Source organism: Schistocerca serialis, chromosome 3 (assembly GCF_023864345.2).
Source record: "Schistocerca serialis cubense isolate TAMUIC-IGC-003099 chromosome 3, iqSchSeri2.2, whole genome shotgun sequence".
Classification (NCBI taxonomy): Eukaryota; Metazoa; Arthropoda; class Insecta; order Orthoptera; family Acrididae; genus Schistocerca; species Schistocerca serialis.
The window spans coordinates 263,928,662-263,943,450 of NC_064640.1; the positions used below are offsets into that span (position 1 = coordinate 263,928,662).

General features: G+C 39.4%; 1 protein-coding gene across 2 annotated transcripts in view; it reads left to right on the forward strand.

Annotated features, from left to right (window-relative positions):
- Window positions 1-14,789, forward strand: part of LOC126470038 (C2 domain-containing protein 5) — a 238,690-nt gene that overhangs the window by 207,713 nt on the left and 16,188 nt on the right. For both annotated transcript variants that reach the window (XM_050097533.1, XM_050097534.1), the window contains 4 exons: window positions 13,222-13,352; window positions 13,430-13,474; window positions 13,558-13,683; window positions 13,764-13,910. In XM_050097533.1, coding sequence (XP_049953490.1) covers window positions 13,222-13,352; window positions 13,430-13,474; window positions 13,558-13,683; window positions 13,764-13,910 — 449 coding nt within the window. The remainder of the gene's footprint in view (window positions 1-13,221; window positions 13,353-13,429; window positions 13,475-13,557; window positions 13,684-13,763; window positions 13,911-14,789) is intronic.

Sequence of the window (14,789 nt, forward strand, 5' to 3'; positions counted from 1 at the left end):
ACATGCCCTGGAAGGCCTTGTCAAGATTCTCATTTAGAGAGGTTATCATGGCAACTTGGACAGAGAGATTTTCACGGCAGCTTGGACAGAGAGGTTGTCACAGCAACTCGGACAGAGAGATCGTCACGGTAATTTGGATTTTACCAATGCCGTCAAAACATAGTCCTGTGATGGTGGTCTTAATCCTCAGAAGCAAAAAGAAAGCTGTCAGAGCCATGCCACAGATGTGCAGAGAGGTGTGTTTGGGAGCGTTGTCATGATAGAACAGCACGATGAGCAGCAATCTCCTTTCACAGGCAAAGGATCCTTTTTATTATTGTTTTGGAACATTCACGTGGTAGGCAATGTTGACAGTCTGTCTTGTGAGTACAAACTCCATGTGGATCATACGATTACTGTTGAAAAAGACAACCATAATTATTTTCACTATTGGCTTGTTCATTCTTGTTTTCTTTTGTCTGGGGAATGTAGGGGTTTACCATTCGTAACTCTTGGCACTTTGTCCCCAGGCCATAGACAGATACCCATGTTTTGTCCCCAGTAATAATATTATAACACTTCTGTTGACTATATTCTGATTAAAATCAGTTTGTGACTGACAGTGTGCAGTGGTGGTGGTATTACCAGTGTGCAGCCAGTAAAGATTCACAAGCACTGCACACACCTACTGGACACATGATGCTTGAGAAAGAAATACATTTGGTTGTTGGAAGACCTCTGCCACTCAAGTCGCTGAAACATCAGTCACAAAGTAATTTTAATTGGAGTATAGCTCTGAGCACACATGTTGATACTGTTTGTCATGATGATATTGAACTGGTTCTGCACACTTGTTGATATTGTTCGTCATGATGGTATTGAACTGGTTCTACTTGCAGTTGTGATGCAGATTGATTAAAAGTTTCAGTTCATAAATGGCAATGTTCAAACCACAACACAAAGTCACAGTTCATATACCAAGTAAAGAAAAAGTCTTTCAATTCTCTATTGTAGACAAATTTGTGTACATAACTGCTGTTTCTCTGTCACACATTAATTTATCTGGTACATTTTTGGCTTTCTTAATTAATACATCGCATGATGATTTTTCCATCACAGTAACCGTACACAGCCCTGTTGTTGCATTCTACAGCCACTGTCGCCCTTAAAGCAACTGTCAAATCAAATCATATATAACTTGCTAGCTTTTGGGGGAATCCTGTTTTGAACTACAGAACAAATACACAAAGAAGAAACTCACCCATGCATGCATACACATGCTTGCATATGCTTTCCTATGTCCCTACATGGTGCTAGCTGGATGCACAATACTGCATTTCAACAAGTTGCCTAAGTTGTGGTAGATACTGTGTCAGTTGGGGTGGGTACAGGGAGAGAAAGTTAGGAGACAGAGGGAGAGTTTGAGGGTGAGTGGCTAGCAGTTTGACAGTAAGCAGCCAGTTTGCCACATGTCAGTGACACTTTGCCATATTGCCATCCCTCCTTCATAATGTCAACACCATCTCTCCTATCTGCATCACCTGGTCCTCCTTAACCCAATGTGCCACCTTCCTGGATGTTGACCTCCACTTCTCTGATGGCTCCAGCCAGCACCTTTGTCCAAATTAAACATACTGATCATTGCCCTCCTATACAGTCTGGCCACCTGCGGATGATGTTTCAGCAATGGTGAGAACTCCCTTGCCCAGTATGCTGAAGGTCTCATGAGAGCCTTCACAGACGAGCACTACTCCCAAATCTAGTCCACAAACAGATTTCCAGTATCATATCCTCAATCCTCACATACCCCCAAGCCTCCCACAGTCCCCAAGAATCAACTACAGGGGAATGCCCCCACCCCCCCACCCCCGCCTCCCCTCATCACCCAGGACTGAACTATATCCTTCTTCAGGCTTTGATTACCTCTCATCATGCCATGAAATGAGGGATGTCCTATCCAAGATCCTTCCCACCACTCCTAAAGTTGTTCTAGTCCACCCCTATACCATCCCCACTGCCAACCCTTTTCCACAGGGATCATATTGCTTTGGAAGACCAAGGAGCAACCTGTCACAGGCTTATCCTGCCCCATTAGATGCCAGACCACCTGTGAAAGGAGCCATGTCATACATCAACTGCGCTGTGAATGCTGTACAGCTTTTTATGCCGGTATGACTACCAATCAGCTATCCACCAGCATGAATGGCCACTATATGTTGCCAAGAATAAAGTTGACCTCCTGGTGGTACAACATGTAGCTGAGTATAACATGCTCAATTTTGATGGTGGCTTCACAACCCAGGCCGTCTGGATCCTTCACTCCACCACCAGTTTCTCTGAACTATGAAGATTGAAGGTATCTTTGCAACACATTCCTTCATTTCCATAATCATCATAGAATCAGTCCCCCAATAACCTATGTCCTGAAACCCTCCATTCAACAGTCCCCTCTTCCTCTGTCCTGTCACCCCCTCCTAAACTCATGTCCACAAGTCACCGTCTACATACGCTGCTCCCTACTAGCTCCATGCATCACACGCCTACCTAGCCTGTGCTCCTCCCACCAGTCCCATTTGTAGTAGGCAAAGTGGCTGCCTCCCATGGAGCCACTAGCCACTCATCCCCAACCCCTCTCCCTGCCTTCCACCTCTTTCTCCCTCTAACACACCACCTGACACAACCCCCACAACAATTTAGTCCACCTTCCAAAATAATGTGGCATTGTGTGTCCAGCTGGCACAATGGAGGGCCATAAGCATGTGTACCCATGTGTGTGTGTTTGTGTGTGTGTGTGTGTGTGTGTGTGTGTGTGTGTGTGTGTGTGTGTGTGTTGTAGCTTGAAAAAGGATTACTCCAGAAGCTAGCAAGTTTTCTTTCTTTAGTCTGCCTGTCAACAACTTAACATTTCTGCTCTTCAGTGAGTGGTCTCCTTTAATCATAATTCTTCTTTTATGTACTTCAGTTATCCTTTCCCTTAATGTAATTGATAGGTCAAAATTTAATGTTTTTTCGTCAGAATCAAACATTTCACAAAAAACAGCATTATTTATGCTTTGTATGAAGTTATTTTGAATTACTTTTAAATTGTTTACAGAACTCCTTCAGAGATGATTTCTCTTACCAGTCAGGCAGCAGTTGTTTACAATGCTCTCCAAAACATGATTCTGTGGTTAAATTGTTTTATTATTTTGTATGATCAGGAGCCTTAAAAAATGACTATACATAATACAGGTTCTGTATGGTATCCCAGATCAAGTTCACTGCTTGAAAGTTTTCCTGCTCACAGCTATGACGCAAATTAATTAAAAGTTTCAGTGATAAATTCCAGTGTTCTCTCCAGTGTACTGAGAAAGTTGCAAAAAAAAAAAAAAAAAAAAAAAAAAAAAAAAAAAAAAAAAAAAAAAAAAAAAAAAAAAAAAGGAGCAGGAAACAAGTCGTTGACAAACAAATACTTACCTCAATAAATCAGCAATGAGCAATGTTGATGGTCATTGATCAAACCAGTACATCATTCTTGTTCACTACAGATTCCCTGGGGTGATTTTTTTAATTACTCTGTATTTGTACATGATTTTGGGAGTTTTACTTTCCAAACAGTCTTCTGACTACAAATTGGTCACTTTTCCTCTTTCGGCATCTTCATTGCAATTTCACAAATCAGCATGATTCTGGCTGTTCTCGATTGAGCTAAAACAGGTTTAACAAAACTGACTTTAACAACAGCTGCCTTGAACTACAACTGCTATCCTCTTTGGCCTAACATCGGTCCTTATATCGAATCTTACAGTACGTGGTACTGACAGTAACATTATAATTAATGTTGTACATAATTTACAGTGGAGATACATTTCTGCAAAATTGTTTATACGTGATAACACGCTCAGCAGAAAATAAAAATATGTCTAAATAAATTATTTTGTAAAACACAAAGCTTTTCTATTCTGAATTCCATAAGATGAATCTCATGGTAACTCCAGTGGCAAAATATTCTTAAAAAACAGTGTTTCAAGTCATGCTGATGACTGGTAATGTGAAAACTGCTTACATTCTGAACAGTTGATTATGCCGTTCATAGGGCTGGAATAAAAATTCTACTAAAGTGTTTTCAATTGATATTGTTTCAGATGTCATTAAATGATGATTAGTGTAAGTTGAGAGTTAAGTCATGACCATAAATATATAACTGCATAGTAAAATTACAGTGTATTGTGATTATTGTAATCAGACATATTGTGAACTATAGAGCAAATTCGCTGTAGGCCTGCAGAATCAGTTGATTGGTATTGGTATAACTTTTGCTGAGTTTGACATAGAACTTGATTGTGCGCCATTGTTCAATCATGTGCTCCATCACACATTGTGACACATCTTTGAGATGAGATTCACAATATCAGTGCTACTGATTAAATCACTGTCCTAAAGAGCCTGACTTCGGCCGCTTTGTGGAGACAAGTGTCGTCATCGCCCTCCCCCAACCTAGCCCACGCAGCTTGAATGTGTTACAGCGTGCACACGCTTCTCAGTAAAATCATTTGCATTACTTCCTGGACACACAGGTGACTTGCTAATTTAATTTCAACTGCTTCCTTAATAAAACTGTCGCTGGAAATGCATACCACAATCTTCATGTTGGTATATTCCATAGGATGACCAGTGCCAAGACAATGTTCTGCAATAGCAGACTTGCTCGTCTGTTTTAAGTGTGCGCGACACTTATACGAAGTATGCTGTCCCTCCACAATCCCAAGAGTCTGACCAATACGTGACATGCCACAAATGTGATGAATATGCTAGACACCCGCCTTACGCAAACCAAGATCATCCTGTGGAGAACCTAACGGGACCCTAATCTTAGATGGTGGTTGAAAAACACGTTTCACATCATATTTCCACAAAATACACCAGTCCTTTAGAAATGCTCCCTGTGAAATGCAAAAAGGCTATAGACTTTGGTGCTGCCTGAGTATTATCATCACGCATCCGGTGCACAGTCGGTTGATTGCATGACACACATCGGATCTGTCTTTCATTATAACCATTCTGACAAAAAGTAACCTCAAGATGGACTAACTCAGCTCACAAACTTTATAGGTCTAAGATGAGTGGACCTTGTGAACTAAGGTACAAAGTACCCCTTGATGCTAAGGCAGATGGTGACAACTATCAGCCTGTAGATACAAGTCAGTGTGAGTAGGCTTCCTATAAATGGCAAGTCCCAATGTACCATCAACCTGTCTCCTGACCAACACATCAAGGATGGGAAGGCAGCCATCCTTTTCCACCTCCATCATGAAACAAATATTCAAGTGTGTTGAATTAGGTTGTGACAAAGCAGGTTGACTCCCACCATTCTACTTTGAGTACACTCCTGTATCAAATATTAAGGTCCATTTAAATTTTTTGTGAGCTTTCTTTTTAAAATTATGAAGTTAAAATTCCTACATTAAGCACTTGTTAAGCAAAGTATCAAAATTGGAGAAACAAATTCCAGAACAAAATTGTATTATTCAGATGATTCAGTTTGTTGTTCTGGTTGCAATGAGATGATTAGTTTTGGCAGAAATGATGGCAGTAGTTATAAAGTTTCATACATCTAGCCAAAGAGAAAATTTTATAAGCTAGTAGGTATATTTGGAAGGATAAAAGCTTCACCTGCTAAAAATTTCCAGTGCCAATCATAGCCATACCACTGTAAATTTGCAATAATTGTTGATGTATGTTTGATCGCCAGATTTTTCTGAACCACTTGACACCAATTTTAATAAGCAAAAGTCTCCAATTAAAAATTACTAAATTTTGGTTGACTAAATTTTAATTTCTTAGACTTTCCTGGCGATTCGGTGTCATGTCATGGAATCAGGTGTACTACTGATGGTCTGTGTCTTCCCAACACAATATTTCCACATCGTAACTCAGTGTTGCGCGGGGTAGCCGAGCGGTCTGAGGCATCTTGTCATGGTCGGTGTGACTTCCCCAGTTGGAGGTTCGAGTCCTCCCTTGGGCATGGGTGTCTGTGTTGTTCTTAGTGTAAGTTAGTTTAAGTTAGATTAAGTAGTGCGTAAGCTTAGGGACCGATGACTGCGGCAGTTTGGTCCCATAAGACCTTACCACAAGTTTCCAAAATAACTTGGCATTTTTTCGAGTATTTCCCGCAACTTGTTGACAAGCTGATCGTGTCCGTTATTTATGTCTGGGCAGTGTCTGGTGTTCCCTACACCATTGGCACCTGCTGTGTCTGTTTCAGGCAGTGCTGTTTATCTCTAGGCATTCTGTCGTCTGTTTGTGCCCGTTTTTGCTGTTTTTCCCGGTGGCAGCCACGCCTAGGTGTTCTGTACTAAGTCTGCACACCCCAGGTGTGTTCCCAGCACTATCGGCATGCTGCGGATGTTTCTTATGCTGTTGGTGACCACTCTGGCTTTATATCATGCCCCTGTCATTCTCGAGGACTTGGGGTTCTGTACACCTTTATGAGATGCACTTCCTGCTACATCAGGCCACAGCGGTCTCTCATGGTTGTGACCACCATCTGGAGTTCTGTATCATGTCTGCTCCTAGGATGTGTGGTGCCTGAGGTTTTGGGTGGTGGTTGTTGTACCCTCTCTTGTGCATGAGTGCTACAGTTGTCTCCCGAGGAAGTAATCGTCACCTGGTGCTCCATAAGAGATTCGATTCCGTTAATTACACCCCTGGTTGTCTGAGGTTTTTTACCAGAGAAGGGAACTTTTTCCCACTGTTTCTGCAGTAATTCTAAAGCTGTATTCCACACTCTACTGAGGTTGTATCCTGCTTGATCAGATTCTCTGATTTTGTCATAATGCATGGTGTGTTCAAGTTCCAGGCAATGTTCTGTCTGACTCAGACAGCTTGGCAGCAGAGTTAGATCGTCAACAGCAAGTGTTTATAGACAATGAGTACTCAAACAGGGACATCTGCGAAGTGCTGCATCCCACCAGATGACCTGATATAATGGGAGAAGAACAAGAAGAAGAAACCAGGAGGGTAGCCTTCCTACTGTGTGCAGGGCCTGTATCTGCTGATCAGCAGGATCCTGAAAAAATACAAAATCAGAAATGTGTTCTGCCCGGCCAAACAAGAACAGAGTGCTCCTTGGAATGGTCAGAGATTATATGGGGTTATGGAAACCTGGTATCTACCATGTACCTTGTGAATTTGATATGTCTTACATGAGCAAAACCACCAGAACAGTTGAAATAAGATGTAAAGAATACCAAAGCCATACCAGGCTATGACAGACCACTACAGCAGTAACAGAACATTGCCTGGAATTTGAGCATGCCATGCATTATGATAAAACCGGGATCCTGGCTGAGGCCCCCAAATTTTGGAATAGTGTGGTTAGTGACTCTATTGAAATCAAGGTGGCAGAGAACCTGATCAACCAGGATACCAGATCAGTATGTCGTACAGAAAAAGGTTCCCTTCTCTGGGAACAAATCTCAGACAACCAGGGGTGTAATTAACGGGATCAAACCTCTTATGGAGCACTAGGTGGCCACTACCTCCTTGGGACACAACTGTAGCACTCACGCAATGAGAGGGAACAACATTAACCACCCAGAACCTCAAGCGCTACATATTGTAGGAGCAGACACAGTGCAAAATTCCAGATGGTGCCCGCCGTCACGAGAGATTACTACGGCATGCCCAGACAGAATATGCAATTCCCACAGCAACCTGATTCAGCAGGAAGTGCATCTTGTAGGGATGTACAGAACCCACAATGCCTGGAGAACGACGGAGCATGACAGAAAGCCAGAGTGGTCACCAACAGCATAAGAAACATCTGCAGCATGTTGGTAGTGTTGGAATGAGCCTGGTGGGTGCATATCTAGTATGGAATGCCTTGGCACAGCAGCCGCCAGGGGAAAACAGCAGAAATGGGCATGGATGGAAGACAGAACACCTGGAGATAAATAGCACTGATAAAAACAGTCACAGTGGGCACAGACAGTGTAGGGAACACCAGACAACCACCCAGGCATTAATATGGGACATGGTCAGTTTTTTGACCATTCACAGAAAATACCTGATGAAGACACCGAATTATGATGTCGAAATATTGCATTGGGAAGATGCTGACCACCAGCAGTACACGTGATTACACGAGATAACAATTAAATTTTAATATACAAGCTGGATCCCATGGTTATAAACACGGGATCCCACTGTGTAGGCATAAATTAGTACTGCATATGTTAATAGATGCTGCTCATGATAAATAACATTCAAACAAAATATAATGATGATCTCAATAGTCAATGAAAGATTAACCTTTTGTACTATAGAATTTATCAACTATTATAAGTTAACCAAAATTGCATAATATTCTGGATCAAGTCTTTATAAGGGGAGCTCTCACACCATTTTAGTCAGTCTGTTGTTAGTGTGCTCTTAGTTGTAGTTCATTCTGTTCTCAGTGTCCCTTCAGTCTGTTTTTGATCTGCTCTTAGTATTCGTTTATTGCTGCTTCCATCTTCGTCAGCCAGGTTCATATATAGCCCAGCTTTGGAAACCATTTGTGTTGCCTCTCCATTCGTTTAATTCAGGCTCAGAACATTTTTTATAGTTACGAACAGTAAATATCGAAATGTGTGTATTTTGGTTCAGCTGAATAATATTTGTGGCTATAGTGACAGTTCTGCAACTATATTATTTAAATGTGTGTGAAGCTTCATCTGTACTGTGTACAAGCAGCTTCTGGCTATTTATTTTAAGGATAGATTCTACAACAGCAATTTCAGGTGGTGGAGCAGTGAAACTGTGCAGATACTGAAGGCTTGTACCACAACAGGTCAAGGTGCTCTAAAAAGTCATTAAATTCTCACTGCCGTGAGGCCAAATGACAAAAGTATCATCTACATATCTGAAAAAACATTCAGATTTCAAATCCGCTTACACAAAGGCACATTACTTGAAGTCTTCCATAAAGAAATTGACAATAATGGGTAACAACAGGTGTACATTCACAACTCCAGCTGTTTGCTCATAGTAATGGCCATTGAATAAAAAGTAAGTGGAACTCAACACATGATGAAATAGGTTCATTAATTAAACACTAAACTTTACCTCAATTAAAGTCAGACAGAGGAACGCAAGTGGAGAGAGACCACATCAAAACTTACTAGAATGTCAGAGTCATTCAAATGCATTCCCTCTAATCGACATAAGAAATCTACTGAGTTCTTAATGCGATGCTCACACCAACCTACTAGTGGGCTCAATAGACTATTGCTGCACAATGTCAGAGCACATATAGTACTCTCAATTGGCCTAAGAGGAACCTCTATCTGGTGGACCTTTGGAAGGCCATATAACCTCAGGTAGCTGCACAGTAAGAATTAAGGCTCTTGATAGTCTACTGCAACAAGGAAATTTAGTTTTTGAAAAACTTAAGGTCAGGCTATTTGCTGTGAACCATTTGTGTACATTGTTAGTGACTATCAGGCCAGTATCCTGCATTGTGAAGTTTGGGATCTTTATAAGAATAATTGTATCATCAGCAAACATCACTATTTTTACTATGTTATTAATTTTAAATGGTAGATCATTAATATAGAGCAAGAAAATCAGTGACTCAAGGATTGAGCCCTGGGGGACTCCATTTTTTCCATTTCCCTTGTCTGAGTTTATTTTTACACCTAACTCCATTAAGACAACTCTTTGCTTTCTGTTGTGTAAATAAGATTTTAACCATGCCAAATCTTTGTCTTTTATGCCATATTGTGGAAGCTTTTTTAGCAACTTGTTATGGTCTCAGCAGTTAAAAGTCTTAGCTAGGTCACAAAATTTCGCCACTGGATACCTTCTGAAATTAAGTTCCCCTAGAATTTCATGTGTTATGCTAAATATAACTCTCTCCTTGTGGAGAATCCCTTACGAAAGCCAAACTGTGTATGTGTCAGTAAACCATTTTGTGTAGTGTGGCTATGAATCATTTCATACACTATTCTCTCAAATACATTTGAGAGCACTGGCAGCAGAGAGATGGGCTGATTGTAGGATATTACACTCTTATCTCTACATTTGTGGACTGGCATCACAATCGCATATTTTAGTCTCTCTGGAAATACCCCAGTCTTCATTGGCTGAATACACAAATAACACAAAATGTTACTTATTAAGTCTGTACATGATTTTAAAATTATACCTGTTACCGTGTCATAACCAGTGCACTGAGAGCTTTCAAGTAGTTTCGTGATTTTTTCGAAGTTTTTAGAAGTTGTACTTTTGAAATGAAGTGCTGCGATTGGTGTGACTTGCATCTGGTTAAGTAGCTCTATGGCTTTTGTGGGAGATTTACTGATATGGTTACCTGTTTCTTCAGCTGCACTGAGGAAACATTTATTGATATCTGAAGGTATAACTTTTCGATTATTCTAGTCTGTATCATTATGAGATGATTGAGGTATCCCTGTGTGTTGTAATTTGATGTTCCTGTTTTTCTCAATTTTTATGATTTTTAATTTATTGTTTAAACTGCTATTTTTTTTTCTTGATGCATATGTCTGGTCGCCCTGATTTCACATGTTAGAATTTTACTGTATTTCTTGTAACACAGTTTCACTGTTGTACATGATATTTTAATGTCAGTTGTTAACCACTCATTTTCTTCCACTGCATCTTGGTTTGATTTTAATCTACGTTTGGTGGGTGGGGGGAGGGGGAAGCTGGTTTCAAAATGTTTGTGAAATAAGTCTGTTTGATATACTTCCTCCCACTGTTCTGAACCATTTCTAAAGAAGCTAGTAGATTCAGTATTGGTTGTTCTAACATGTTTAACTTGGGTGTGTTCATTTACTGTTTTTCTGCTGGCAAGTTTCTAAGGATATCATTTGACCACCATAATCAAACTGTTTATTACAGCCAGCATTTTTCCTTCAGGGTAATCTGTGGGGTCCATGTTTCATTGAATGTTTTATCAGTGGCCTACTGTAATGCTAGAAGAGTGAAACTATCTTCACATTAGTGTATGATGTTTTGTCGGCAGTGTTACAGATGTCATCCTGAACTTTGCAGTTATGGTTGTAACCTATTCCTAGCACCACGTATTATTATTATTATTATTATTATTATTATTCATCATTATATGGTCTTGTTCATCAAGAACCTTCCACGAGGTGTCTATATTACTTGTTACATTTCTGAGCGTAGAACTTTGTCCAATAAGACCAGTGACTTGATATTTCTTACCCATGACTTCCTGTGAAAACAGTGAAATGCCTCTGACATGACTGTCGCCAAGTACAAGGACCATTCTGGTTACCAGTGTATTAACTGTGTTCTTGCTTTGCACTTTGTTGACAAATTTATCAGGCTATACCAGCTAATCCTGACTATTCTGTGTATCTTCCTGAGGGACCATCACAGTACTAAGTCGCTCTGAACTGGTTTCTGGGAGTGATTATTATTTTTGGAACACTTTATAGTGCTGTTGTTCATTTTGTCACAGTGTTTTGGTAGTTTGTCAGCATGAGACAGTTTTGTTGGACCTTTGCCGCGCAGGATTAGCCGAGCGGTCTGAGGTGCTGCAGTCATGGACTGTGTGGCTGGTCCCGGCTGAGGTTCGATTCCTCCCTCGGGCATGGGTGTGTGTGTTTGTCCTTACGATAATTTAGGTTAAGTAGTGTGTAAGCTTAGGGACTGATGACCTTAGCAGTTAAGTCCCATAAGATTTCACACACATTTGAACATTTTTTTTTTTTTTTGTTGGACCTTTGTACTTATATTTATCATATTTAAATTTCAGAACAAAGTTCTCATCATTCTTTACTGATAAATCCACTTTCTTACAGTGAAAATTAAGTCATGTTGCAGTGCCTGCAACTAATTCTGAATTTTATAGTTTTACAGCATTTGTTACAAAGCTCAGCTCCCAAAGCTATATTTTGGAGTGATGCCATGTCCAGTTTCTTCCTTTGTCCACTTTATTTGTTACACATAGCATACAAATTTGCAGTTAGTTAAGCCCAGTTGTACAAGATGGTATTACTGACACTAAATGACTTTTGTCTGGGTCCATAAAAAACCTCAAAAAGGCACATGTTCTCCATCTTCGAAATGGCCAATACAAAATTTCTTTTGAACAATATTGACATGTGGGTATTCTTATGACCTTTGGTTAACGAATACACAAACACTTTTTCCTTGTTAGATAAGGTAATTCTAGATTCTGGATCCATATCTAAGAGATCTGATAATCAAAGTTGGTGCTTGTTTGATATCTGCATAGTAAGTAGCAAAACATTTGCAGAGTTCACCAGAATATTGTTTGAAACTCGAACTATAGCCAGAATGACGTCTTTCCAAACAGCTACGAGAAAGTAAAAGAAAGAGCCTCAAAACATGTTATTGGCTTCTGCTTTTAACAAAGCCTTGAAGCAAGATTTCTCCTGAAAGAGCACTGTATTGATGATAAGATGGTTGTACTTACTCTTGATCACATACACTATGCTCACTGTACAACAGCTAGTGACAGCCAGGGGTATCCATCTCTTGGGGTTGAATATGCCAAGCAAGGAAATATGTACTTTATGATTTTTAGATGACTTTAATTTTGTACCAGTACAGGAAATTTGGTATGTAGATTTTAAGTGACATTAATTACAAATAGCATAATAATAATAATAATAATAATAATAATAATAATATTGTGGATTTACAACAAAAGAGATTGGACCATTGCCTTTTTAACATCATGAGTGATGGGAAGAGGAATGAGGATCAATCACAGAGGAAAAAAGTTTCGCCTGCTTTATGATTTTTAAAGTTAAACAAAGCCCAAAATTCTCACCCAAAAAAGGGGAAGCTTATTTTGTACATCACACCATGTACAAAATATGTAGGAATGCTTCCAACATAAGATTTTTGTTTTTATTTTAAGTGGAAACTCTGAAATCTCTTTCGTTTATGGCGTGTTATTCGTCTCGGCTAGCTTTGGCCAGTCTTGATGGATAAGAGTAAGTTTTTAAGCTTTTAGCATTTTTCAAGTTAAAAAGATATGAAAGTATTGTTCAGGTGTGAAGAGGTCTCAATAGTTTTTGTCACTTTGCTTCACTGCTTCTGGTTTCAATTAGTAACAATCAATACTGATTCTTTACTTTTTATTTCTGGATGTTGATGTTCTATGTTTTCTCTTTCCTGTTCCAGCTCATTGTCACCCCCTTTTTCCTATCAGTTTATTTGCTTTTTAAAGAATTTTGATGAACATATGGTTTCTTTCAGATGAAGGGGATATGATATTCAATTTGGAAGAAGACCATGACATACATGTTGTTCCAGCACCAGCTGCGTTGACAAATAATCAACCATCTCGCAGTACTATCTCTAGTGCACCCTTCTACAAACTTTCAAACGTTAGTATAGACTTATATTCATAGTTATTCTCTTGGTTATTGAAAACTGAAGTTGAATGCCTACTTTATGTTTATAGGTCCAAAATACTGGAGATGATGATGATGACCCTAAAGATAAAATGGTATGAATTATAATGGCAACAGTTTTCACTTATTTTTAGAAGTGTATTTTAGTAATGACATTATTGCATATTTTTTATTACAGGTACTAGGTAGAGAGCGATACGGAGTTGATATCACACCTTTATCTTACATCCCTGGTGCAAAGATTGAACGTTATCTTGGAAATTTGAATTTCTTTTTCATCAGGGAAAGTACAAGCATAAGAGAGGTACTTTGATGGAAAAAAATGAAAAATAAATTTCAGAGTATATTTATCACTGTTTAATGTTATATTTTCTTTTTTCACAGGCCGGTGGTTTGAGTGGTTTTGTCCACAGTTTTGTGACAGAAGTTCTGGCTATTTTACGGGCACATGTAACAGCCCTTGGTGGCAATGCAATGGTTGCTTATTTCATGTCAGAATGTGTTCTGTACCACAATCCTCACAAGAATCAGGTGCATATACTTTATATTTACTTTAAAAATGTAGCAAGCTCCCAGTTATCCAGATTAATGTGGACCCAAGGCTCCATAGAGAACCAAAAAACATGGATAATTCAAAATACACGTTTTCACCAGAAGCTGGTATTTGCTGTATGTACAAACCATATTTCATGTCACATTACTTAGACTTCTTTGGCTAGGGAAAAAAGCACTGTATTTTTGCATCACTTGTCTCAGTGGAATTATATTCTAAATGAGAATATTTGTTTTAATTACAACAGACTGCTTCAGAGTTTGTTTTCTTTGTTTTCCAAATATCGCCAAACAGTTCATGGACGATCCACAAGCTGGATAACCCACACAAAGATTAACAGGAGCTTGTTAATTACCAAGTAATTACCTATTACCTATAGTAATTTTAAGGAAGAGTGGTTCTGGCACACAAGTACACAATAATGACAGTACTGCAGCAGAAGTTTCTCCAGAAATTACACAGAGATATCACTCAGACAGATGTAAGGTATTTCACATTCATAAATTCCAATGAAAACCATGATGCAGCTTTCCATCATCTGGCATAAATGGTTATTAGTAATTGTAACTTTTGTTCCAACAAGACTGCAGAATACAATTGATCCTGGTCTGCATGGGAGCTAGAGTTGGCATTGTCTCTGGTGTGGAGACTCCATGAGGTAACAGCGGAATCCAATACAGCATCTGTCAGAACTTTAAATAGTAGTTGATGAAAATGTTCCTGATTTGTAGAGGAAGGGAACGTTGGTTCCCCTCGTGAAGCCAATGAAAGACAGTGCATTGAGTGGATAATCAGCTGTTGTGTGACTCATATCCCAAATCCAGAGAACTATTTAGTCACTTCTGTTGTGTGTTCAG